Genomic DNA, 25266 nt, shown 5'->3' with positions numbered 1-25266 from the left:
CTTCATGTTTATTCTTTTAATGAAAACCTAAAATATTCAGCAAATCTGTGAGTCATGAGTGAAAATATGGCGACTGTATAACCAGAGATTCATACCATTCATATTTTACGTTCCACACTTCTGTTTTATTTTGTTTTCATTGGGATATTTTGGGATTTATCAACAAAAGTAGAGGAAAGTTAAGTGGAAGAAGATATTTCATTGTTTTAAAAAAACAGGATTGCTTGATTTAAACAGAAAAACAACTTGAAATTTAAAATATATTTCCTTTAATCCAATGCAACTGCATCGAAAAAAATTATCTGCTTATGGACTGTTGTCGAGAATTTGCCTCAAACCACTTCAGGCCTCATTCCGGTCGAGATGGAGCGTTTATCCAACTAAAACCTGTCAGTGCATGTTGCAAAAGTACATTACAAGCTTCTCATCTCTCCCCTGATTGGACAAAAACACTAAATTCAGACCAAATCAGTAATTTCCCCAAAATGAAGGAGTTTGTGGAGGATAATTTTAATTCTGTAAAAATGTTATGAATCCATTTCCGTAGCAGAATCCGTCACAGGCTGCAGAAGAAGCTGATGGGGTTTGTAGTTTTGTCTCGGCTCAGAAATGCAAATTTCTCATAAAATAATTCAGCCTAAAACGCAGCAAACATGTTTTCAGTAAAATCATAACTTACCTCACCTGATGCATAAGTAAAGTCTAAAGCAACGTTACTAGAGACGACGACGCATAAAAGCTCATTCTGCTGCTCCGTACTGACGGTTTGTGCTAAATTAGTATTTGAGCCGTGAAGCAGCCGGGGAGATTTTTACTGTTGGCATAAACTCTGCGTTGGTTACATGATGCTCTCTGACCCTTGAAAGCGCCTCCACACACAGACACTTGGAGTGGTCATAAAAGTGCTGAATCGATTTCTCCCAGCATAAATCCAGTGGAATGGCCTTTTTGTGTCGGGGTTTGATCCATCTCATCCCGCCGCATTCATAGCGTCTAGACCGGCCCTTTAATTTAATTTCTCTTTCTGTCCGTGCGTGCGTGCGGGGAGCCGACAGGAAGCCGTCTGGCTCGCCTGCTAATAAACATGCTGGAGCGCGCCTTCGGTGCGTGAGAGAGGGAATCATCGGACGCTGCGAGCAGAATACAGACGAGACTCTGAAACTGACGGCCTTCAGTTGAACTGATTTACTGAAAAACAATCAGCTCAGTTCTGGGCTCTACACCGAACCACCAGGGGTTCCCAGATTTTAGCATGAAACCTACCTCCGGATTATTTGCTGAAAATTCACCTTTTCCCTTGGTGTCTGTAGAGCAGATCTGAAATATTTAAAGAAAATGCAGTTTGGGAGGATGGAGAATGTATGCCGAGTCCCAGTTACCACGAAGTTGAAAAGTTAGAATTTCAACATTCAGTCAGAAGTTTAACAACCAATATAAATAAATAAACTGACTAACATGTTGACTAGCTGTAAAAATAAACAAATCTTCTTTCAAATGGGTCAGAAAGTGCAATTAGTAATCCTAAATGTCATGTAAAATAAGTAATAAAGCATAGAATCAGACCGAATAGATCTGCCCTCTGTCACCGATACCTGATCTAGATTTTGTTCAGTATCAGGACTGATGCAGATATTGGTATTGGATTCGTTTGTTCAATATCAGGACCGCTACAGATATTGGTATCGGATTTGTTTGTTCAATATCAGGACCACTACAGATATTGATATCGGATTGGTTTGTTCAATATCAGGACTGATGCAGATATTGATATCGGATTGGTTTGTTCAATATCAGGACTGATGCAGATATTGGTATCGGATTCGTTTGTTCAATATCAGGACTGATACAGATATCGGTATCGTATTGGTTTGTTCAATATCAGGACCGATACAGATATTGATATCGGATTGGTTTGTTCAATATCAGGACCGATACAGATATTGATATCGGATTGGTTTGTTCAATATCAGGACCGATACAGATATTGGTATCGGATTGGTTTGTTCAATATCAGGACCGCTACAGATATTGGTATCGGATTGGTTTGTTCAATATCAGGACTGATGCAGATATTGATATCGGATTGGTTTGTTCAATATCAGGACTGATGCAGATATTGATATCGGATTGGTTTGTTCAATATCAGGACCGATACAGATATTGGTATCGGATTGGTTTGTTCAATATCAGGACCGCTACAGATATTGGTATATTGGTTGGTGCATCCCAACAGAAATGGTGTAGAAATAAAACTTCTATGATGTCAAAGCCTGTCGCAAAAATGAAAAAATCAATTAATCGTGTAGCATTTTATCGTCCAGCTGAATATTATCGTGACAGACCTGATGATGTCACTCAGGAGCTTCTCATAAACTGGGTCATCAGTGGAGCGTCATGTGACCAGGCAGTATCGGTAATTGATCAAATTAGTTCTGTGTTTGTTGGGGTTTAAACCTTTAAAACTTTTTCCTGCTGCTGTAAATCCAGTTTTATTCAAACCTTCAGAGCCGAGTTTCATTTCCTGTTTGACTCTGACGGCAACGACGCGCTAAGTCTGATTTTCTGCTCGCGTGTCTGTCCTCAGATCCGTCTCACTGGTCTCTCTGTCCGTCCTCAGATCCGTCTCACTGGTCTCTCTGTCCGTCCTCAGATCCGTCTCACTGGTCTCTCTGTCCGTCCTCAGATCCGTCTCACTGGTCTCTCTGTCCGTCCTCAGATCTGTCTCACTGGTCTCTCTGTCAGTCCTCAGATCCGTCTCATTCGTCTCTCTGTGTGTCCTCAGATCCGTCTGTACGCCCGGCCGGACGCCATCTCCAGCGGCGCAGGCGACTACGCTCTGCACATCACCAAGAGGCTGCTGGGATTTTATGAGGACTACTTCAAAGTGCAGTACTCCCTGCCGAAGCTAGGTAAGGCTGCGGATGTCCTGGTCCTGGTTCTGGTTCTGGTTCTGTTCAGCTGTGAACTTTGTGTCTGATTCTTGTGGCGTGTTCAGGAGATGTTCATGTTTTCCGTTCAGTTTGTCTTCATTTCTGAAACAGAAAGCGGTTCTGTTAGAGTTCTGTTGGCTCCGATCCAGTTTGGGAAGTTGACCTTTGCCCTCTGTGTCAAAGTGTAGTTTTAACTAACCAACGCTAGAAAAACGATTTGGTTCTAATAAAAAGAAAGAGGGGACACGTCATCTAACGGATGCGGCTACGAATGACCCGCTACATTTATTAACCACACATCTGTTTTCCTGGAATCATGCCATTATACCAGTCACTCTTTAATTTTTATAATTAAACAACCCCACATTCAAAACTAAAGCTATAACCCAGCCTATGAATCACAACAAAAATAAATCGTTCATCAATAATAATAATCCATCGAAAAGTCCATAATCAGGCGATCAAAAAAAAAAAGTAAAATTCTTGTTGCGCAAAAAAACAACAACGTTGGGACCCAAAAATATTTATCAGTCTTCGTGCACACAAAGAAGCATAAATATAAAAAATTGGAAGGGTCTCACCGGGTCGGCGTTTGTGTACCCGGGCGGTTCCCTTCGTCAGGCCTGGATCGCGAGCGCATCGGGTCCGGTCATCGTTCCGTGTGGCTTTATCTTGCCTCCAGAAGAGTTTTGACTCCTTTGTTAGTTGATCTGGTGTAATGAAGGTCTTCATTACTTTGGCTGTACAACCCTTAAAATGTGTGTTAAATGACAAAAGAAATGCATTTTGAATGATAAATGAAACTTAAAGAACCTGAGCACCTTTTAAAGGTTCCAGAAGAGACCAAAGCAGATGGAAGAGGGGGAGCAGTAGAGCTACACATTTTATATATTTAATGTTGGATTTATATTTGGATTGATAGAAATTGGTTTTTAGAGATTATTAAAATGAATAACATTTTGTAATGTATATTATTCTGAAGATTGTGTTAGTTTGTCAAACTGTTTGTGTGTATGTATTTTGTTTTACCCTGTTTTTGGTGGGTTTGTAAAGTGGAACAGCCAGCTACTATAAAAGGCTGCACGTTGGCCATATTGAGGGGTGTTGCTGCTGAAACCCTAGGCCGCTGTTAGCAGGGTTTTCTGTGTGTTAAATGTTGGTGAATAAACACCCAGCGGGATTTGCACTCTTTCTCTGCCTCAAGTCTCCTACTTCCTCCAGCCGCTAAGGGCCATTCTAACATCTGGCAACGCTTTTAGTCCAAAAACTCAGGTATCTCCGGGCTCGTCTTTTAAGCTCCCCGGTCCGTCGCTCGGCGTCCTTTTCCAGCCTGCTGTCACACCCTTTTTCCCCTTTAACCGAGTGTCCCTTGTTCCTTTTATCAGTTCCGGTAAAAGTTGTGACCCAGATATATTTTTACTTCGTGGACTTTTTCAAATAAAATACATACATACAAGACATCCTTGCGTACATACAAATGCAACAAACATTCTGTGCATTTCATTACCCTATGTTTTATTCTCGGAGGTAAACATTATTATTTTTTTTTTGTTTAGGATACTTTATTTCATTGTGATGTCACAAAAGGTCAGGCTGCTTTGGTTTTCTTCAAGTTCAGAGGTTTACCAGAGGATTTCTTTCTCCTCCCAACTTAAATTACAACATCCAAACCTTTTGATACATGAACCGAAAATATAAACTTAAACTTTTAGTATTTTTTATAATAATAACAGAAAACTAATGTTTTTATTTTTACCTGCTAAATTCAATTATTTTTTATGAGCTGCTACTGTTCTTCATATTTAAGTTTTCTTTATATTGTGGTTTAATTTTTCTACGTTTTAAATTCCTTGATTCTCTGTTAACTTAAAAAAAAAATCACTTCCTACTTCTGCTAATTAAACCAACTGTTTTAAATTTCATCAACATTAATGTTGAATATTTAAGTTTCAGAACTGAATTGCTGAGTTTTTCTAATCTACTGTATTTCATGTATCATCTCAGCAAAATCAGTTTTTCTGCTTCCTGTAAACTTTCCTGTTTGAACCAGATAAGTTTTTCAGTGTCGGGTTGAAATAGCGGCTGTCATTGGAGCGACTCTGAAAGACGATGCGTCGTCGTTGTTTTCTCTGCAGAGCGCGGGGTTAAAGGGAGCGCAGTTCATGTTTTGGTCATTTTGATTTCCATTCGGAGGCGTGACTGACATTCAGATGGACTCCAGCTCCATGCGTTGCTTTATAACCGGGTTCTCTGGTCAGTCAGCACTAAAGTTGGGCCTTATTTCAGTCTGCGATGGTGTAACTTCAACTTTTTCTAAACAGAAAAATACTTGGAATATAACATACTATTATAGTGATCAATGTTTGTTAGTGATAGTTTATTTGATCCATTATTCTGATTAATTGGATTAAGAAATTGGCATATTTATGCTGCAGTGTTTTCAATATGATTGAAACAATTTTTTTTGAATAAGAAATAAACTTTTTACTGCATGACTTGATGTCAGTTTAGTGGATTAATCGATTAATAATTGGATGCAAACGGTGCTTGATTGATTTTCTTACAGAATTTGAACCAGACATGTTTTTTTTCTTAATTGCAACAAGTTTTTACTTTTTGTACAGTTTTGGTTTAATTACTACTCTGAATAGGTTTTCCTTTCAGCAAATTGGCTTTTTAATGCATTTTCCAGTTAATGATTAATCGATTACTAATTAGTTGACAATTATTTCAAGAATCAATTAATGATATTATCAATTCAATATATTATGAATTTGATTTTAAAGCAGAGTTAAATAAACAGTTAAATCTCTTTACATTCCGCCCATATTCAGTTTTATTTTGACACATATATATATATATATATATATATATATATATATATATATATATAAACTATTAATTGTATTGTATTTTTTGCATACCACAGAATAATTTACCTTCTTTAAATCAACTTTTTTCATGTAATTTAAATGGCTAAACAGTTTCTAGATGAAATATTTTGTTAGTATTGACCATTAGTGGGCCGGTGGCACCGCCCGGCCCCCTTTTGGCTCCGGCCCTGCCACCGGCTGCTTTTGCTGAATCTGAAGTAAACTGAGTAAAAACCAGAACCTGTTTTCTCTGTGGCCTTGGGCTTCCACCAGATTTATTTCTGTATTTGGACTCATGAGGTTCCGGCTCCATTAAACATTTAAACTCCAGAAGAAAACGACTCAGTTCAATGTTGGTTCTGTAAAAAAAATAAAAACCTTCAGCTGAAGTCGACGTTAAAAAATAGAGGCCATTAATTTTAATGGATATAAAAAGGCGACACGGGAAGTAACTTTACAATGAGGTCAAAGTCTGTCCAGCTCACAGTGATGCACTTTTTCTGTTTCAGAGGAATCGCTCATAATCATCTAAAGAAACAAGGCATTAAAAAACACTTTGCTTTATTTCTGTGATCACACATTTTATTACCCATTTATTAAATATCAGTAAAAAATGAAGCAGCTAAAAAGCTTCATTATTCTTTATCCATATTATTCAACAATCAGCTGAAAAAAATCAGTAATAACCTTTGAGCAACAAGATTTTATTTCTTTTAGCTGTTCATTCGTAATTATAAGATATATTTTGTAAAAAGAAAAGAAGATAAAAGCAAAGATTTGCAAGGAGAAAAAGTAAAACATCACTTAAGCTGATTAATAAATGTGCAGTCAGCAAATTTATGCTAATCTACAAAACGGTCACAGCAAAAGTTGTGAGAAACACCAGAGTCGTTTGGTTGTTTTACAATAACTGAATATATTTCTGAAAATAGTATCTTCTGCTGAGTCTTCATCACCCAATCAATGTTTACATAATCACAATACTTTGATGCTTTGGTTGACTAAAAATTAACCAAAGCATGAAAAAAACTAATACAAACTAAAGGAAAAAAAATTCACTAATAAAAACTAGCAAACACACTCTAGAAACTAATTAAAACTAAACTATAATAAAAAAAACCCCCAAAACTATTCTAACTCTGGCCCGTAGGGAAGGAGTCGTCACACAGACCTCTCAGCCAATCAGAAGCCTGCTTTAGGAAACAAGTAGTTTAAAATAAAAATATGTATTTTAATCTTTTCCAATTGCATTCTGAGAGTGTAATAATCTCTTTGTAGATAAAATAATTTACGGTTTCACACTCGATGTTTCAGCTTTAAATCTAAAGGATAATATTTAAAATTACGACTGATGTGTGATTGTTCAAATATTTCTGAATTTGTAAGTTAATATGAAAGATATTTTAGCACATTCAGAGGAATTCAAATAGCTTTTCTCACGGGAATAACATCTGAGTCATAAAAGCTGCTGAAAAACTTTAAAAGGACGATTAATGAACACAAAACTTTAAAAGGAAAAGTCCTGGGTTGTCATGGGAACACTAATCAGCTGCGTTCAGCAGCTGTTTGGGTTTTTAAACCCGCAGCGTTTTCTCATGTGAGAAGCGTCGTATGTTTACATCCTCCTCTGTCCTGTCGGAGTCGATAAATCAAATCCAACCAGTCAGAATCCATCTCCTTAAATTTCCTGTCCCTGCTTTGTTTTCCTGTTTGTTTGTGTTTTACGCTCCTGTGCTGCCAGAGCCAATTAGCCGCGTTAAAGTGGAGCGTTTCCTCGTTTCATCTCCTCACCCAGACGAGCTAGCTAGCGTGATCACTGCGCCTCCATATTGGATAAGTCAGACACTTTGTCCCTGTCCACATTCATTCGTCACATTAGGAATTCTCTTTCAGTCCGACTTCCTGTTTGTTGGTGCGAGCCTGGAATAGGTCTGACATTTAGCTTTTCTCTCCTGACCTTTGCTCTGATATTAGCTGCATTAACAGGTTGAACCAAACTGAGATGATGTGCTGCAAATCAGGTCACAGAAAGGTCAAAACCTTTTCACCAGCTGGTCAGGGAAGCCGAGAAGATTTCAGTTAAGCCACTGACTAGATATTGATGCTCAAAGTGTTTAACCTGAGTGTTAACTGCATTAAAAACCTCCAACTGACTTTAACTTAAACTAAACGTCAAACATAAACTTACTCTCTGCTGTGATGTCATAGATAAATACTAATCTCTTTATCTGTAAATGTAAATTAATGAAGCAAAGCAACAGATTTAATATCTGAATGCTGCTCTTTCAGTTTTGTTTGATGTAAAAAGTTATTTTTTAAAAATGGATCCAGATTTTGTGGTGGTAGAATTTATTTCTGTCTTTTGGATGATTATAAAATATTGTAAATATAAATATTTTGTATGTTAACCTGACCCTTCATCTACTTATTAGCATTAGCATTGGGGCCTTTAGCATAAAAGGCATTGGAACATTTGGAGCATAACTACACATGTTTGGGTTAAAGCTATTAGCATTTGTGCTGCTAGCACTAGCTTCTAGCATTATGACTTTTAGTATAAAGACCCCAAACATTACAGCTTAATTAACATGCCTGTTAGCATTTCTCCATGTTAGCATAGTGTTGCCATAAAACCAAAATTAGCATTTCCTGCTCTACCAAATTCTCCACAAGCTTTCAGCAGCTCGGCTGTTTGCTGAACCGACGACACAATCAGTAACCCAGACAACACAAGCTGTTGCTGTCTGTTGAACAGATGAACTTGTAGAAATATTTTGGAACCATTAGCATAATCACTAGCATCATTTTGCCAGATAGATGAAATGAGCTTTAATTTTTCCACTAAACTTTGAAAGCATCTCCCACCGCTGTCATGAAACCTGAGCAGGTTAGCTTGTTAGCTTATTTCAGAGCAGAAACAAAAGGCTGCATTCCACTTCTCCATCTGCTCCTGTTGTTGGACCACAGAAAGGAAACCAGAACTTAGTACGAAATGGAACGCAGTTCTTAAAGGTACAGCTGTGTTTTGCCTATTTGTTTAGATTCTGAATGGGGAATTGTTTTATAATTATTGTGTAACTATCAAAGTGTTTAAAGGCCTTGATCCTGGTTGTTTTGGATCCTTTATGAAGAACTTCCTAAAGCCTAAAGAAAACAAAAGTATAGAAGATGTTATTTTTGTTCAAAATTCACATTTTGCACATTTTTGTAATTCCATTTGGTTTCTACTGCTTCTAAAAACAAACACCAACATTTAATGTTTATTGGTTTTGGAATAACCTTCTGATTAAGTCACATTGCACCGTTGCCTAGCAACCCAAGCTGAGCTCCAGCACGTTTGGTCAGCTGGTTTTACTGGTCTGGAAAAGACAAGTGTTTTTGTTATTGACTTACCATCCAGAAAGCACTTACTGTACTCTTGTTGGTTGCGCAGGAGGCTCCACTTCTTCTTTTCTAGAATGTATGGCTGTAGATTGTGATTCTGAGTTGCAGCAGCTTAATTGGATTTAAAGCGGCAGAGGCCTTAAAACGGCTCATTCTGACAGAACCAGACTAAATCTGGTTATTTAATGTTGGTTTTGTGTGAAAAAGTGAAATGAATAGACCATAAATCGCAATAATTCGACTCTAAATTCAGTCAGACGTTGGGAGTGTTGGGTGAGTTCAGTCTTCCGCTGTGGATTGTGTTCATGCAGTCCATCTTGTTTTTACTCCTGGCTTTGCTCCGTGCCGTTGTACTGATGTTGACATCAGTTTTTAGCCCAGCTTCCCCCCCGCCCCGCCCCTCTTTGTGTCTGTGTGCGGTCCCACAGCCTCAGGGCTCCATCTGTTGTCATGCAGGGCATCGAGCTCCCCTGAGAACGGCAGGCAGAAATGATGAGCTGAGCTACAAATTTAAAGGGACAGAGCGGCGAAGCTGCTCTGCAAACACACACAGATTAGAACGAAGTAAAGCAGGAATGGAGCAAAGTCCGGCTCAAACTTTACTCCCTTTAAGCTCAATTTATAACATCTATGTTAAGAATCTCAAATATAATCTGAGCTGGATTAGAAAACAGGCATTTAGTTGCTAAAACTGTTTGGTTCTTGTTCTGAATATCAGAGAGCAACATGGATTTAAAGTTTTGTCACAGTATTTTTGTTCTCTTGTGATAAAAGTTCAAAACGTCTCGCTTAGTTACAAAATTGACAGTTTCAAATTAATTGAAAAAAGTTTGATCAGGTTTCTGGGTTAGAATTTAAACATGAAATCATGGATCCGTCCCGCCGATCGTTTTACTGGGATCTTGTAAGTTGCGTTATTTTCTGTCTGCTGAGCGCGAAGCAGTGAAACCCACCGACCCCAGCTGAGCGAAACGCGTCTGACGGCTCGTGGCGTTCGGAGCGTTTTCTGACGGATCGGCCGTTTGGCACGGAGCGAGCCGCCTCCCCAAACATCACCTGCTCACCTGCGCTCCTCCACAATAAGACTTCCTGATTATCACTGTTAAATATCCGAGTGTCAGATCAGGACTGACTGGTCAAGTTAGGATGGAAACCTTAAATTAAGCAGAAACGTTTCTGCAGATGATTTGAAGCACAGAGGAGATAAAAATTACTCTGAATGTGACAGAATAAAGTAATCATGGAGACTTTTGAGTAGAATGTTCTAATTTATCACATTAGAAAAGGTGAAATCTGAAATAATGTCCTCAAAAGTTTTTATGCTCATTTGAGGTGTTTTTTTTATTGACTTTTCTGAAAAAGTTTGCTAAATTTCACAAATAAGTTCTGACGTAGCAAACTTTCACATCCACTGGTGAATCCATGCCTTACCAGAGGCACAAGACTCTGTGAATGAATCTCCACATCTTGTTCTTTTCGGCATCAACGTCACTACAACCTGGTCGATTCGCTCCAAACCTCCGAATTTTAACGCTCACAGTTCGGATGTTCTTTTTTGCAACATTTTAAAGTTCACTCAAAATTTGCTCATCAATTGGATGGAAACAAAACTCTTGACGTCTTTTAATAATTGGTGATGAAGAAAACTAGAGGTAAAGGTTGTTTTTTTGTGAGGACGTCCATGAAAACAGGAGTGTCGTACGGATGGATCTCTGTGGAACGACTATAGCAGCGTAGAGGCGTTTCAGATTCTACAAGCCTCAGTTAGCGTTTTAAATATTAACGATGCTAACAGAATATTTGAACTACTTATTCTGGACAAATGTGGTTCTTTTTCTCTGCTCTGAGTCAAACCAACCTGTTCCCCTCCCGGCCTGTGGGGGCGCTGCACCAAAAACCTCTGAAGACACTGAGAGCAGCTTCCTTCTTCACAGAGCGTAAACAGGAATGGAGTGGCGTCAGTTGGAGGATTTCTCTTTAGTCTTTGGTAAAAAACCATGAGCCGTTTCTCCCTTTACAGCTAAGCTAGCGCTTTTGTTCTGGTTCCATTTACCCAGAATGCTCTGCACTATAGTCCACTTCCTGCCCCAGTCCGCTTGGCGTTCACATATTCGTTCGAAGCGCACCAGAGTTCAGTTCAGCTGACCCCAGACGGGGGTTTGGAGGACCAGAGTTTGATTAGCGTCCAGAGCTCCCAGAACGAACCGGACTTTCTGGGCAAACGGACTGGAGTTGGATTGAAGCGGACTGAACAGAACCTTTAGCATCAGATGTGAAGCCAAAAGTCCAAACAGAGTGTAGCAGAAATCCTTTTGGGTCTCAGAGTTCTGCTGCTCCACTTTCTCTCCTCCTCTGAACCAGAACTTGGACAGAGTCCAGTTCCGTCTCGGTCCCGACCGGGGACTTGCTTCTCGCTTCGTTCGGAGCGCTAACTGGCCTCTCCGGGCCTCCGTAGGAGCTCATTGGGCTCGTCCAGCTGAGTGGAAATCTTGCGGCGGCAGGCTCAGGTGAATTCCTCTCGGTGTGTGTGGGAACCCTCCAAGTGGACTAATGTGTTCTGTGGAGTTCTGGCTCCATCTGGGCTCCACAGAGACGCGCGGGCAGCAGCGCCCGCGGCGCAGCGCTCTCTCAAACACTCTCTCTCCCTGACTCCTGCATCTTTTCATCTCTTCCTTGCATCTTTTTTTTTTCCCGCCCTGGCCGTTGCTCTCTCTCTCCAGCCGAGGCTCCGGGGCGAGCGCAGCAGCAGATGGACCAAAGCGAAGCGCCGGCTCATGAAAAACGGATGCTCACGGAGCTGCAGGCCACTCAGCTGTCGGCCGGCTGCCGCCGCCATCCGAGGTGATCCGGAGACGCTCCGGCCATAAATATTCCATAAAACAATGACGGCTGTCTTACCCAGAACAAAGAAACTTGAAAAAAGTTTGCTGCTGCTCGGAGCAGCAGAGGCAGGAATAACTCTGGAGGTTTTCATGCTGTTAAACATCGAAATGCTTTTAAAAAACTGTCCTGAAATCCCACCTGAGATCCAGAAAACATGTTGAATTTATCAGTCGCATCTCCTGAGAAATGTAGGAAACGATTCCCGACCAAAGCCGAGAAATATTCCACTTTAAACGAAAATAACAAAATTAAACACCAAACTGTTCTGTTGCGCTCCGATCCTGTGCAGCTGCTGAGCTTTTATGCTTTCGAACAATTAAGATGCGTAACCATGGCAACACGTATATTTCTTACGACCAGAAGCCCAAATAACACCATGAAGTTCAAACCATCCATCATTATCCCCTACTCCAGCTTCTAACTGAACGACCAGATTAACGTTTAAACTCGCACGTGAAAATGGCTGCAAACAGATGCACAATTATACAAACGTCTTTTAAAAGCAGAAGTGGAGCCTCCCGCGCAGTCAACAACAGAGCAGCTGATCAAATGTGCTGGAGCTCTGCTGGGGTTCCTAGGTGACGGGCAGAGCTCTGCTGGGGTTGCTAGGTGACGGGCAGAGCTCTGCTGGGGTTGCTAGGTGACTGGCAGAGCTCTGCTGGGGTTGCTAGGTGACGGGCAGAGCTCTGCTGGGGTTGCTAGGTGACGGGCAGAGCTCTGCTAGCGTTGCTAGGTGACGGACAGAGGTCTGCTAGCGTTGCTAGGTGACGGACAGAGCTCTGTTAGCGTTGCTAGGTGACGGGCAGAGCTCTGCTAGCGTTGCTAGGTGACGGGCAGAGCTCTGCTGGGGTTGCTAGGTGACGGGCAGAGCTCTGCTGGGGTTGCTAGGTGACGGGCAGAGCTCTGCTAGCGTTGCTAGGTGACGGGCAGAGCTCTGCTAGCGTTGCTAGGTGACGGGCAGAGCTCTGTTAGCGTTTCTAGGTAACTGTTCAAAGCCTGTTGATTCCAAAGGTTTTTGAAACTGCTTTTTTTTTTCCAGACACCAAGAAGCAGGAAGCCAAAAACAGCTGGATAGTTTAAGCATTTTGTCGTTTTTACTTTAAATATGTTTGATTGGCTCATTAATAATTATTTCTGTAAATGGGCCAGAATTTTTTATCTGTCTTTCTAAAAACAAACTTTACAAACAAGGTTAAAATGATTAACTACACAGATTTTGCTAATATCACTTATAAAACAAGAAAACTACAACACAATTATCATAAAGTAATTTAAACTAAACTAATGCTTAATTTGGATGGTCACATGGTGAGATTAGGAAAAGTATTTATTATCTTAGAAGCATTTAAGACCCAAATGAAAATATAAAATAAATGCAAAAAGTGATTTTTGTATAAAAGATCTTCTTTAAACAAAGTAATTTAAATTGAGGGACTTTTTTGTTGGTGTTTTATTCTCAGACCAGCCAGTCAAAACTAAATATTTAGTTTCTCTAAAATGTAAATTTTTACAGTACCTACAATGTAATATCACAAGAAAACTGAAATATTCTTTAAATTAACAATTAGGTAAGTTTAGCTATAATCTGATTAAGTGTTTTGTTCTCGCAGCGAAACACTTAGAGGACGATTCTCTGGTGTCAGAGAAACGTTTCAGAACATGAAATGTTATTTTAGCTTACTTAAACCACTATTACAAGATATTAACAGTAATAAAGGATTTATTATAGTTAATAGCTCATGTTCAGGTTTGGTGCTGGAAAAGTTTGAAAACTAATCTTGAATTGTACAGTGGGATTTTTCCTCTAACATTTAACGTAATAAAATAATAAAAGCCTCTCGGCATCGCCTCCACCCCCCTCAGCGTCGCCTCCACCCCCTCAGCGTCGCCTCCACCCCCTCAGCATCGCCTCCACCCCCTCAGCATCGCCTCCACCCCCTCTGCATCGCCTCCATCCCCTCAGCGTCGCCTCCACCCCCTCAGCGTCGCCTCCACCCCCTCAGCGTCGCCTCCACCCCCTCAGCGTCGCCTCCACCCCCTCAGCGTCGCCTCCACCCCCTCAGCGTCGCCTCCACCCCCTCAGCGTCGCCTCCACCCCCCTCTGCGTCGCCTCCACCCCCCTCTGCGTCGCCTCCACCCCCTCAGCATCACCTCCACCCCCTCAGCATCACCTCCACCCACTCAGCATCACCTCCACCCCCTCATCATCGCCTCCATCCCCTCAGCGTCGCCTCCACCCCCTCAGCGTCGCCTCCACCCCCTCAGCGTCGCCTCCACCCCCTCAGCGTCGCCTCCATCCCCTCCGCTTCACCTCCACCCCCTCAGCTTCACCTCCATCCCCTCAGCATCACCTCCACCCCCTCAGCGTCGCCTCCCCCCCCCCTCAGCGTCGCCTCCACCCCCTCAGCATCACCTCCATCCCCTCAGCATCACCTCCATCCCCTCAGCTTCACCTCCATCCCCTCTGCATCGCCTCCACCCCCTCTGCATCGCCTCCACCCCCTCAGCATCACCTCCACCCCCTCAGCGTCGCCTCCACCCCCTCAGCTTCACCTCCATCCCCTCTGCATCGCCTCCACCCCCTCAGCATCACCTCCACCCCCTCAGCGTCGCCTCCACCCCCTCAGCATCGCCTCCACCCCCTCTGCATCGCCTCCACCCCCTCAGCATCACCTCCACCCCCTCAGCATCACCTCCACCCCCTCAGCATCACCTCCACCCCCTCAGCGTCGCCTCCACCCCCTCAGCATCACCTCCATCCCCTCAGCTTCACCTCCACCCCCTCAGCGTCGCCTCCACCCCCTCAGCATCACCTCCACCCCCTCAGCGTCGCCTCCACCCCCTCTGCATCGCCTCCATCCCCTCAGCGTCGCCTCCACCCCCTCAGCGTCGCCTCCACCCCCTCAGCGTCGCCTCCACCCCCTCAGCGTCGCCTCCACCCCCTCAGCGTCGCCTCCATCCCCTCAGCGTCGCCTCCACCCCCTCAGCGTCGCCTCCACCCCCCTCTGCGTCGCCTCCATCCCTCAGCATCACCTCCACCCCTCAGCATCACCTCCACCCCCTCATCATCGCCTCCATCCCCTCAGCGTCGCCTCCACCCCCTCAGCGTCGCCTCCACCCCCTCAGCGTCGCCTCCACCCCCTCAGCGTCGCCTCCATCCCCTCAGCTTCACCTCCACCCCCTCAGCTTCACCTCCATCCCCTCAGCATCACCTCCACCCCCTCAGCGTCGCCTCCCCCCCCCTCTGCATCGCCTCCACCCCCTCAGCATCACCTCCACCCCCTCAGCATCACCTCCACCCCCTCAGCGTCGCCTCCACCCCCTCAGCGTCGCCTCCACCCCCTCAGCGTCGCCTCCACCCCCTCAGCTTCGCCTCCATCCCCTCTGCATCGCCTCCACCCCCTCAGCATCACCTCCATCCCCTCAGCATCACCTCCATCCCCTCAGCATCACCTCCACCCCCTCAGCGTCGCCTCCACCCCCTCAGCATCACCTCCATCCCCTCAGCTTCGCCTCCACCCTCTCCACTCCGCCTGAACTGCAGCAGTGAGCTTGTTAACCCCAACTTGACGTTTTCTCCTCGGTGCCGTGAAATCGATTCACCTCCGTATCTGCGCGGGATCTGAGACTCGGAGTCTCACGGTGGGAATAATCCCGTTAAACTTCCTCCGAGGTCCCGGATGGGCCCGGTCACCGCCGGAGATCAATCCCCCGCTCCTGGCCGCTTCCCAAACCGCTTCCACGCGCCTTCCCGAGCAAACCCGGCGCTCATCCATCCTGTCCTCCCAACCGCGCGGCAGACGCTAAATTACCTCTCGGTGGCGAGGTCGTGGAGAGAGGTTGTTTAAAGACTTTGGAGGGAAAGAAACGTCGATAACATCTTTATTCGCTCCTGTTTTGTGCGGCTGAACAACGAGCAGCACAGAGGATGTTCTGAAATCTGCCTGATCTGACAGGAAATTAATTACCGGCTCCATAATGAGATATTTCTGCTCCGTTATCTTTTAATCAGTTAATGAAATGATCATTTTACTCCTGGAAATTCTCTTTAGTGGCAAAGAAAGTGTGAATTTAAAGAGAACCTTTTATTTCTCTTTGAATTAAACCAGTTTTAAAGCCGCAGAAAGCAGGAGAAATGAAATGACAAACTGCTTTGTAACAAACCAAATATGAACATAATGAAAAACTTTTTCAGGTCAGAAAAGTGAAACTAACTACAAACTGCATTTCCTTTAACCTTGAAATTGAGCAAATTGGAATCACAAAACTAAATTTGTTTAAACACGAGAAGAATCAACAATCAACAGGATGTTACTGCTGCTGGAGACGACAAAGAAGACTACAGGAAGTAGCTGGAGGATGATGACTCGGCATGTTTTTTAACGTCTTATCGCATGAACTTTATTTCTCTTTAAGAGACATTCAACCCTGGTGGAATATTGACGATTTGTCGCATTTGTAATGGAACCGCAGCTGGTTTGATGCATTTAAAGAGTTTAATCTGGTTGAAATATTAGATAAAACCAATAAGAAATGTGATGAAACTTCCTGACGATGGTTTATGTAAGATCTGAGCTCTGTGACGATCCCGGCTGGACGATTCTGCTGCTTTTTCCTGCAGTGAAGAGCGAAACCGAGTCGGACTCATCAGGACATCCAGTGACTAAATGGACCTAATTACTGCTTTTAAAGGCGAAGCAGCAATTTCAGTCAGTCGCTCGTTATGCAACAGCCTCGCTGATCGGGTTCGGCCCGCTGTCAGAACCAAACACAAGCGGCTAAACAAATGAACGGGATGGATTTTCCAGAACAAGGCAGAAGGATGAGAGGCTAAGCAGTTCGGATGGATTTCCAGAAGATACACAGGCAGCCGTCCACCGGAGGAAACGCCAATCGATCGGAGTATTGATCAGTGGTCTGGGTGGATCCTTCTCTCTCTGCAGTAATGAGGCTTCATGGGGTTTAAAAACCATCAGAGGAGCGTTTTCACTGAAACGCCCAGAATGAATCAGGTGTTGAGATGCTTCATCATAACTCCACTCAGAGAAACTGGCTCTTTATCACCTATAATCACTATTTTTCACGAGAAAACACGAAGGATCATCAGCAGGGCCAGATTTAATCCATCCATCCATTTTCCTGCACCCTTGTCCCTCAGTGGGGTCGGGAGGGTTGCTGGTGCCTCTCCAGCTAACGTACCGGGCGAGAGGCAGGGTCACCTGGACAGGTCACCAGTCTGTCGCAGTGCAACACAGACACACAGGACAAACAACCATGCACACACACACTCACACACCTAGGGGCAATTTAGACAGACCAATTAACCTGACAGTCATGTTTTTGGACTGTGGGAGGAAACCGGAGTACCTGGAGAAAACCCACCATGCACAGGGGAGAACATGGAGACTCCATGCAGAAAGACCTGGGCCCGGAATCGAACCCAGAACCTTCTTGCTGCAAGGCAACAGCTCTACCAACTGCGCCACTGTGCAGCCCAAACACAAGCGGCTAGATTTAGTCTAACAGATCAGACTTATTATGTTTCCTTGAGCAGGTTGGAATCCGTCTGAGCTACACGAAACATGTTAAACAAAATAAATCGTAGATAATGAGAGTTCTGCCGACTTTGAGTTGTTTTAGCTCTGATTGAGAAAATAGCAACGTCCACATGCTAGGCTGGAGCTTTTACTTCCTGTTTACATCAACATGTGATGAAGCTCTGCCATGAGTAGCCTGGTCGAGTCGCTCAGAACTTTCACTTCTTTGCGTCATTTTAAATGAAAACGTATCTGATGCCAACCTGAGGATCGTCTCTGACGCGTTTCCTCTGCAGGAGAAACGGGGCTCAGCTTGGTGCTAGCAACTGACTGTAAACTTCTTTATCTGCCTTCGCTTTTCATTTCAAAAGTATTGTTCTCGTAAGATTAGCTTCTGGCTAGTAGCCGAACTCCGGAGACTGGAAGCTCGTACAAAAAGCTCCTGATTTAAATCCCACACAGCAGGAAAACGGATAAAAATGGCCGACTTCCATTAAACGTTGCTTTAATCTGTTAGCCGCTGCTCCACTGCTGTTGCATGGGACTTTAATGGACTATTTTTACCTGCTGATCTTCACTCCTCCTGCTTTGTGAACATCATTCGCTGACCCGACCCACCGGTGTGACATATTGATTTCAGAAAGTGGGCGGAGCTTGTTGTTGGCGAGCGAGTTGAGGTGTTCATGTGGCTAAACTGGCATCTGAATCACAACTCTGGAGGTTCACAGTTCAGTCGGAGACATCCAGATCTGTAGGCGGGGTGTGTGTGTGTGTGTGTGTGTGTGTGTGTGTGTGTGTGTGTGTGTGTGTGGGCGTGCAGTCAGGTGTGTTTCAGCGTGCGCAGTGCGTTGGCTGCCTTGTTAAGTGGCTGGTTGCCAGTTTGTTGACTCAAATGCTCCCTGGCATCAACACCAAGGTCATCACACACTTCTCTCTCTCTCTCTCTCTCTCTCTCTCTCTCTCTCTCTCTCTCTCTCTATCTATCTCTCTGCCGTTTTCTGCAGCGTGGCCCCCTCTCTGCCTGTGAATATAAATACAGTACACACACACACACACACACACACACTGTATAGAACTGAGTGAGTGTTCACCGGCCTCTCGCTGACTTTATGACCCAACATCTGTTGCCATGGTAACGCCCATCCATCTCTGCATTTCTCCCTCTCTGGATTTCCTTTATTGGCAGATAAAACTAATCCTCATGTATGGAAACAATAGGAAGTCGTCTCTGTGCCTCTGGTTCGCTGTCTGGCCTCCTGTATTGTCTAGATTTGGAACGCGTTTTCCGTTTTATTCATTTTTGTTGAAGAGTTCAGCTTTTCGTAGTCAGTTTTGTGTTCGGTGCTGCGTTCAATGACACTTAGGATTAACTGTTTAACAGAAGCTACGTCTCGCCTAGCTTATTGCACGCAGTTGCATGTAGCATGTTAAAGTTGGTGTCTGTTAGATTAGCATCCGTGCTAGTTCTAATGTTAGCATGGTAGCTAGCTAATCACTGATGTTCCCCAAGCACAATGCTGCCCACTGCGTTAAATAGTAGCGTCTGGTGCAGTTAAAGTATTGTGAAGGTTTACACTGGCCTGCAATGGACTGGCGACCTGACCAGGTGACCTCACCAGGTGACCTCACCAGGTAACCAGACCAGGCGACCTGACCAGGTGACCTCACCAGGTGACCTCACCAGGTGACCTCACCAGGTAACCAGACCAGGTGACCTCACCAGGTGACCTCACCAGGTAACCAGACCAGGCGACCTGACCAGGCGACCTGACCAGGTGACCTCACCAGGTAACCAGACCAGGCGACCTGACCAGGTGACCTCACCAGGTAACCAGACCAGGCGACCTGACCAGGTGACCTCACCAGGTAACCAGACCAGGCGACCTGACCAGGTGACCTCACCAGGTGACCTCACCAGGTAACCAGACCAGGCGACCTGACCAGGTGACCTCACCAGGTGACCCTGCCTCTCGCCCAAAACGTTCGCTGGAGAGGCACCAGCACCTCCCGACCCCGCGAGAGACAAAGGAGTAAGAAAAATGGATGGATAGATGGTTAGCATGCTAACGCTAACTCGCGTTAATTTTTTTCCAGCTAATTCTGGAAATACCAAAGCACATTCATTCTTTAGGCTATTTAATTATTTAAAAAATGCATTAAAATGCTTCAGTTGGACCTTTTTGCACTGGGAGCCGAGATTTTAAAGTATGCAGACAATGTGTTGGTGTAGGCTAACGTTCTAGCGCTATAATGCTATGCTAACGTTCTAGCGCTATAATGCTATGCTAACGTTCTAGCGCCGTCTATAATGCTATGGTAACCTTCTAGCGCTATAATGCTATGCTAACATTCTAGCGCCGTCTATAATGCTATGCTAACGTTCTAGCGCCGTCTATAATGCTATGCTAACGTTCTAGCGCCGTCTATAATGCTATGCTAACGTTCTAGCACCGTCTATAATGCTATGCTAACGTTCTATCGCCGTCTATAATGCTATGCTAACGTTCTAGCACTATAATGCTATGCTAACGTTCTAGCACCGTCTATAATGCTATGCTAACGTTCTAGCGCCGTCTATAATGCTATGGTAACCTTCTAGCGCTATAATGCTATGCTAACGTTCTAGCGCCGTCTGTAATGCTAACATGGTGGACCTCAATATGCAGACATCAGAATGAAGATATAAAATGGTTATTTTGAGGCTCATGGTGGGTGTTGTGTGTATTTCCCTTTGCTTGCTGGCGTAATGCGTTTCCATCAGCCGTGTAGAAATGTGTGACGTCACGGTACAAAGGAAAAGTGGCCTCGGTTTCACCGAAGGAAAATGATTGTTATTCACAAGCTTTTTCTCTGTGATGAAAGCAAAAACATGTCGTCCGTCATTTTGGGTTCGTGTTCCATTATGCAGCTGGAACCTGGGAACAGCATAATCATGAAGAGCCTCAACACTCAGGATGCAGAACCAACCAAACCCGTTTCACACGGAGAATCGTAAAAACGGCTGACAGATCCCAACAGGAAGGAAGGCGTGGCCAAGACGTTTCCCCAGGTTACAAGATTAGGAGGCAGCTCAACACTCTGCTGACGATCATGACGGGGTCAATTATGCGTCTCCTCGGAGCCTCAGCAGCTGATGTTTCCAGACTCTGAGCTCGACCCGGTCGGTGCCTGCCGCTTCATTAGTCACTTCCTCTGAGGACAAACAAACAAATTAGAGCCGCGGCTCTGATGGAAGGAGGAGCGCAGCGCGGCGGCCAGGATTCACCAGGTTCACCGTCACTTAGCCCCGTTTCACTGCAAAACTTTATTATTAAAGATCAGCTTGAATTATTATGCATTCATCAATACTTCAGATGTCGGATTAGGAATTAAAGTCGCTGGTTTTTTCTGATCATTTGTGCAAATTTAAACAATTTTCTTGATTATTTAGCTGCATTTTCTTATTAATGCACAGTTTTATTTGCGTAAAAGTTTCTTGTTTCGGGTTGTTTTTTTAGTTTATCTGAAACATTTTGGGGAAAATGCAGCTTTGGAAGCTAAAACCCTTCAGAGAAATGCTAGCTGACGCCCTACTGGCTGCAAACCAGCCAATCCAGGAGCTCCATTCGTCTTCCTCGACACTGATTGGCTGAACCGCCAAGAGCAGGAAGACTGTAAATGAACTGTTGAAATAATAAGTTATATGGTGGAGGATTACATTCACTAAAATAAAAAACATTATTTTCACTTTAATTGCAAAATTCAGATTTTTTGAGTCAAAATTTGACTCAAATTCACCAAATTTTATTCCATTTTCCACCAAAATGTCTGAATCTATGGAGAAACAAACGAGCAGCAGTCTCAGCTCAGCGTGGATTCATTTTGTAACTGTAAGTTTTGCGTGTGTGTAAATCTGATCCCAGAACCGTTGTCCTCCGGGGACGAGCGCGTCTTTCTGTCTCTGAAGGAAGACGCAGCTGAGCGCGTTTTTAATCAAAAGGAGTTTTTATCTGGAAATATATTTGATTTGGAGCGAGAACGCGTCGCGTCCCCGCGGACTGCGCAGAGAAATAAACGGTTTGTTTCATTAGCAGCTTTTAAAATTAAAGCTCAGATTAACGGCAGGGTGAAAAACAATGGAAATAATGAGGCACTGTCCCTTTAATGGGTACTGAAATAAGTAAGTACACCTTTAAGGAGGCAGGAGGATTTACATTTGTGATAAAACTGAAATATTCCAGCTTCGGCTGCAGGTTTGGAGAGCTTTTTATTTTTTATGCATTTATTTTAACACTTTGTGAACTGAAATATTTCACTGTGTCAAAATAAGACGAAATCTGTAAGGGAGTAAATACTTTTTATGAGTTTAAGCTCCAGTTTCTTACATTTTCAACATTTTTTAAAAGTTTTTCCTCAGTTATTTTAACATTTTTTTATGTGAAACATTTAAATAAAACAAAAAAAACGGAGAGGATGTAAATACTTTTACAGGTTTGAACTCCGTTATCGGCGTTTTCCCCTCGAGTTTCTCGTCTTTTTACTCCTTTGTAGTTCTGGTTCCGTCGGGCTCGGAGTTGGACCTGTGATCTGGGAACAAAGGCGTTTCTGTTCCATCAGAAGCGGCTCTGATGAGAGCGGAGCGGGTCGGTCCGTCTCCGGGCGCTCTGACCTCGGTTGCCGTGTTCAGACGTGTTGCTAGGGACGGAACCGGTCGGGCCGGCGGGTCCAGACGGCGCCGACATCCTCATAACGAGCAGCAGGGTTACCTCTCTAAGTGGATCAGAATCTCTGTGGTTCTTTCTAATTGGTGTGACGATCGGGCCGAATGCGGGTCAGAACGCCAGCTGAAGCGATGATGTCATCAGAACCCGGACCCCTTGTAGCTGCCTAGCTAATCCCAGTTAGCTTCTCTGCGTCTCGGCGGCCATTTTGTTTGACTCGTTTCTGACCTCAGAGGCCAGAAAACTCCAGAGACGTTGGTTCTGCCTGCAGCCGGACCTGGAGCTCGGATCCAAAACCCAAACGCATCCATTCCTGGGTTAATAAATCCTGTAAAGCTGAAATATTCAACTTTTATTAAAAATGTCTTAAATTTATCAAAACTCACCAAGTTGTTACAGTTTGAGACAGAAAATCTGTGAAAAACTCGACGACCTCCACCAGTTTCTCTCTGAGCTGCTGAGAAATGAACCAATCACAGTCAGGAGGCGGGGCTTAGCGCTGTCCATCATCCTTGTGTATGCGCTGATAAATATGCAATTAGTGGAGAAATGGGAAAACTATCTGAAATAATAAGTGGCTACGCTAACTAGCATTAGCATTCACAACAGACTCACAACACAGAACAAACAGTGATTGACAGCACTAAGCCCCGCCTCCTGGCTCTGATTGGTTGTCTATAGCTAGCACTGAGTGAAAGCAGAGGAGCTAATTTTTGACTTGTGTAACTCAGAAATTTCCACATTTTTTATTTTTTAGAAAATTTCTCATTTTATAGAAATTTTTTGACTCTTCAAATTCTGAAATTCCCTGTTTTTCTATCACATCTCAGAGATTTCCTGTTGGACATTCGCTCCGTTTTGATGCGATAGAAACGAGAAGCTGACAGTCGGTTCAGGGATCCTGACTTGCATCGGCAGGACGGAGTGAGAGCAGAACCGCGCGAGTCTTTTCTGTGGAGCCGACAGCGAAATGTTAAAGGGATAATTCACCTGTCTGTCGCTCACAGAAACCATCAGCATGCAGCTGCAGCCTCGGCTTCTCTGCATTCTCTCCTGCGACAAATCCTGGGGTCAGAACCGGCGCGGGTCGGCGGCCGATGCCGGGCCGTCGGAGCGCGAGCAGCTGGCGCGGCGGCCGAACAGATGGCGGAGCGGACGAGTGGTCCTGCAGACAAAATGTGGGGAGAAATGAGGCGAGAAGGCGGAAGGGAAGGATGTAGAAACGGCGAAACAGATGGAAGACGCAACAAACGCAGACGAGGATTTGGTTTAGGTTCGTATCAGTGTAGAGAAGTTTATAACCTTTCAGATGAAACAACCGAGTCGTTTAATACGGAATGACTTCGGCTGCAAACCTCAGTTCGGTTAGGTTGAATCGCGCTCAGTGCAGTTTGAAGGCGAAAGCAGGAAGTGGACTACAGCCAAATAAAGGTGCTAGCCTAGCGCGAGCCTAGCGCTAGCCTAGCGCTAGCAGGGAAAATGGCAAAAGAGAAAATTCCTCCAACAGCTGAAATCTCCATTTTTGTTTTGATTTTATGAAGAAAGAAAGAAGTTGCTCTCAGTCTCCAGAGGTTTTTTTGTCATTTCTTACAGTGGTTGATGGTGCAGCGCCCCCACAGGTCAGGAGGGGAACAGGAGAAAAAGGTCAACAGCTGGAAAAGGGACCAATGTTGTAGTTTTGGTCAGATTTTAGCATTAGCCAAAGGCTAGCATGTTTGTTTTGGTTGTTTTTACCCAGAATGCCCAGTGCTGTAGTCCACTTCTGGCTTTAGGAGAGTTCGATTAGCATTCACACCTCATCAAACGAGCCGGACTTTCTAGACGAGTTGGATTCTCTGGAGAATCTCTGAGGTTGAATAAAAACGCGTCAGTTTGTCTTCAGACTCACTAAACCCTCAAGTTTCCTCCGACTCTCCCTGTTCGTCCTCCAGCCACTGGCAGGAGCCATGAAGAAGAGCAAAGTGGTCATAATGTTATGCCGTGTTGCTGTCAGTCTTGATAGACGACGCTCGTCTCTCCGATTCGTCTCTTTCTATAATAACTTGTCACTTTGAGGCACAGCGAGTCGCCGCCGCCGCCGCCTCCACTGTCTCTGACATCAGCGTCATGGCGGCCGGCGCTACCTGAATGCAGCAACCTGTCCGCGGCGCCGGGCCACTCTGAGGAGAATAATGGACCAGTTATTGTTCTCCCGTGTCGGAGCGGTGAGTTGTGTGACAGCTGTCCACAGGAGATAATGAGCGTGGAGCAGCGGCGCAGCTGAGTAAATCCACTCGGCGCCCACAGACGGCATTAAAGATGATAGCTGGGAGAAGCTGCTGCTCCGAGAGTCGCTGCTGCCATTTTATCATTCAGGTGGCGTTTAATGAGGCCGTTGGAGGGGAAGAAAGGGTTAAACCGCGCAATAATTGAGCTTCGTTCAGAATTAGTTCATATTTTCAAACTGGACATGAAGGAGAAAACCCCGAGTGGAAATAAAATCCATTAAATGTTTCTTAATTGTGTCTGGTTGACATTGAAGGGGCTTTCTGGATGTGCGGCGTGAATTTGGCGCTCTGGGTGGTTTCTAAAGGCACATTGAGACGTGACTCAGCGATTGATCCCACATAGTTTACTGTTCTCACTGCGAGCTTTAAAACACACGGAAACGTTTCAGAAATGGAGGACGAAGGATCCAAAAACCACCAAATGTGGACATTTAAAGGACGACTTTCAGCCCTTCTGATTTCTTCTGTTTCTGAATTTATTTTAGTTTTCCCTCTTCGTAGCGCGATATATTTGGTTTGATTGGATTCTCTTTCTCTGCTCTGACTGAAACCAACTGAACTTTTGAAAAACCTGTTCCCCTCCTCGCCTGTGGGGGCGCTGCACCAAGATCCACTGAAGGAAACAACATGAAAATCTGTGAAAAAGACACTGAGCGAAACTTCCTGCTTCACAAAATGCAAAGAAAGACGAA

At 44.3% G+C, this 25266-nt stretch overlaps 1 protein-coding gene across 2 annotated transcripts in view; it reads left to right on the top strand.

Annotated features, from left to right (window-relative positions):
• LOC103459315 (thyrotropin-releasing hormone-degrading ectoenzyme) overlaps positions 1 to 25266 on the top strand; it is a 174294-nt gene that overhangs the window by 48480 nt on the left and 100548 nt on the right. For both annotated transcript variants that reach the window (XM_008400786.3, XM_081603849.1), the window contains one exon: positions 2783 to 2909. In XM_008400786.3, the coding sequence (XP_008399008.2) occupies positions 2783 to 2909 (127 nt within the window). The remainder of the gene's footprint in view (positions 1 to 2782; positions 2910 to 25266) is intronic.

Source organism: Poecilia reticulata, chromosome 23 (genome assembly GCF_904066995.2).
Source record: "Poecilia reticulata chromosome 23, P_reticulata-male-v2, whole genome shotgun sequence".
NCBI classification, from domain to species: Eukaryota; Metazoa; Chordata; class Actinopteri; order Cyprinodontiformes; family Poeciliidae; genus Poecilia; species Poecilia reticulata.
The sequence above is the reverse complement of the archived record's forward strand: the minus strand, read 5'-3'. Positions and strand labels throughout refer to the sequence as shown.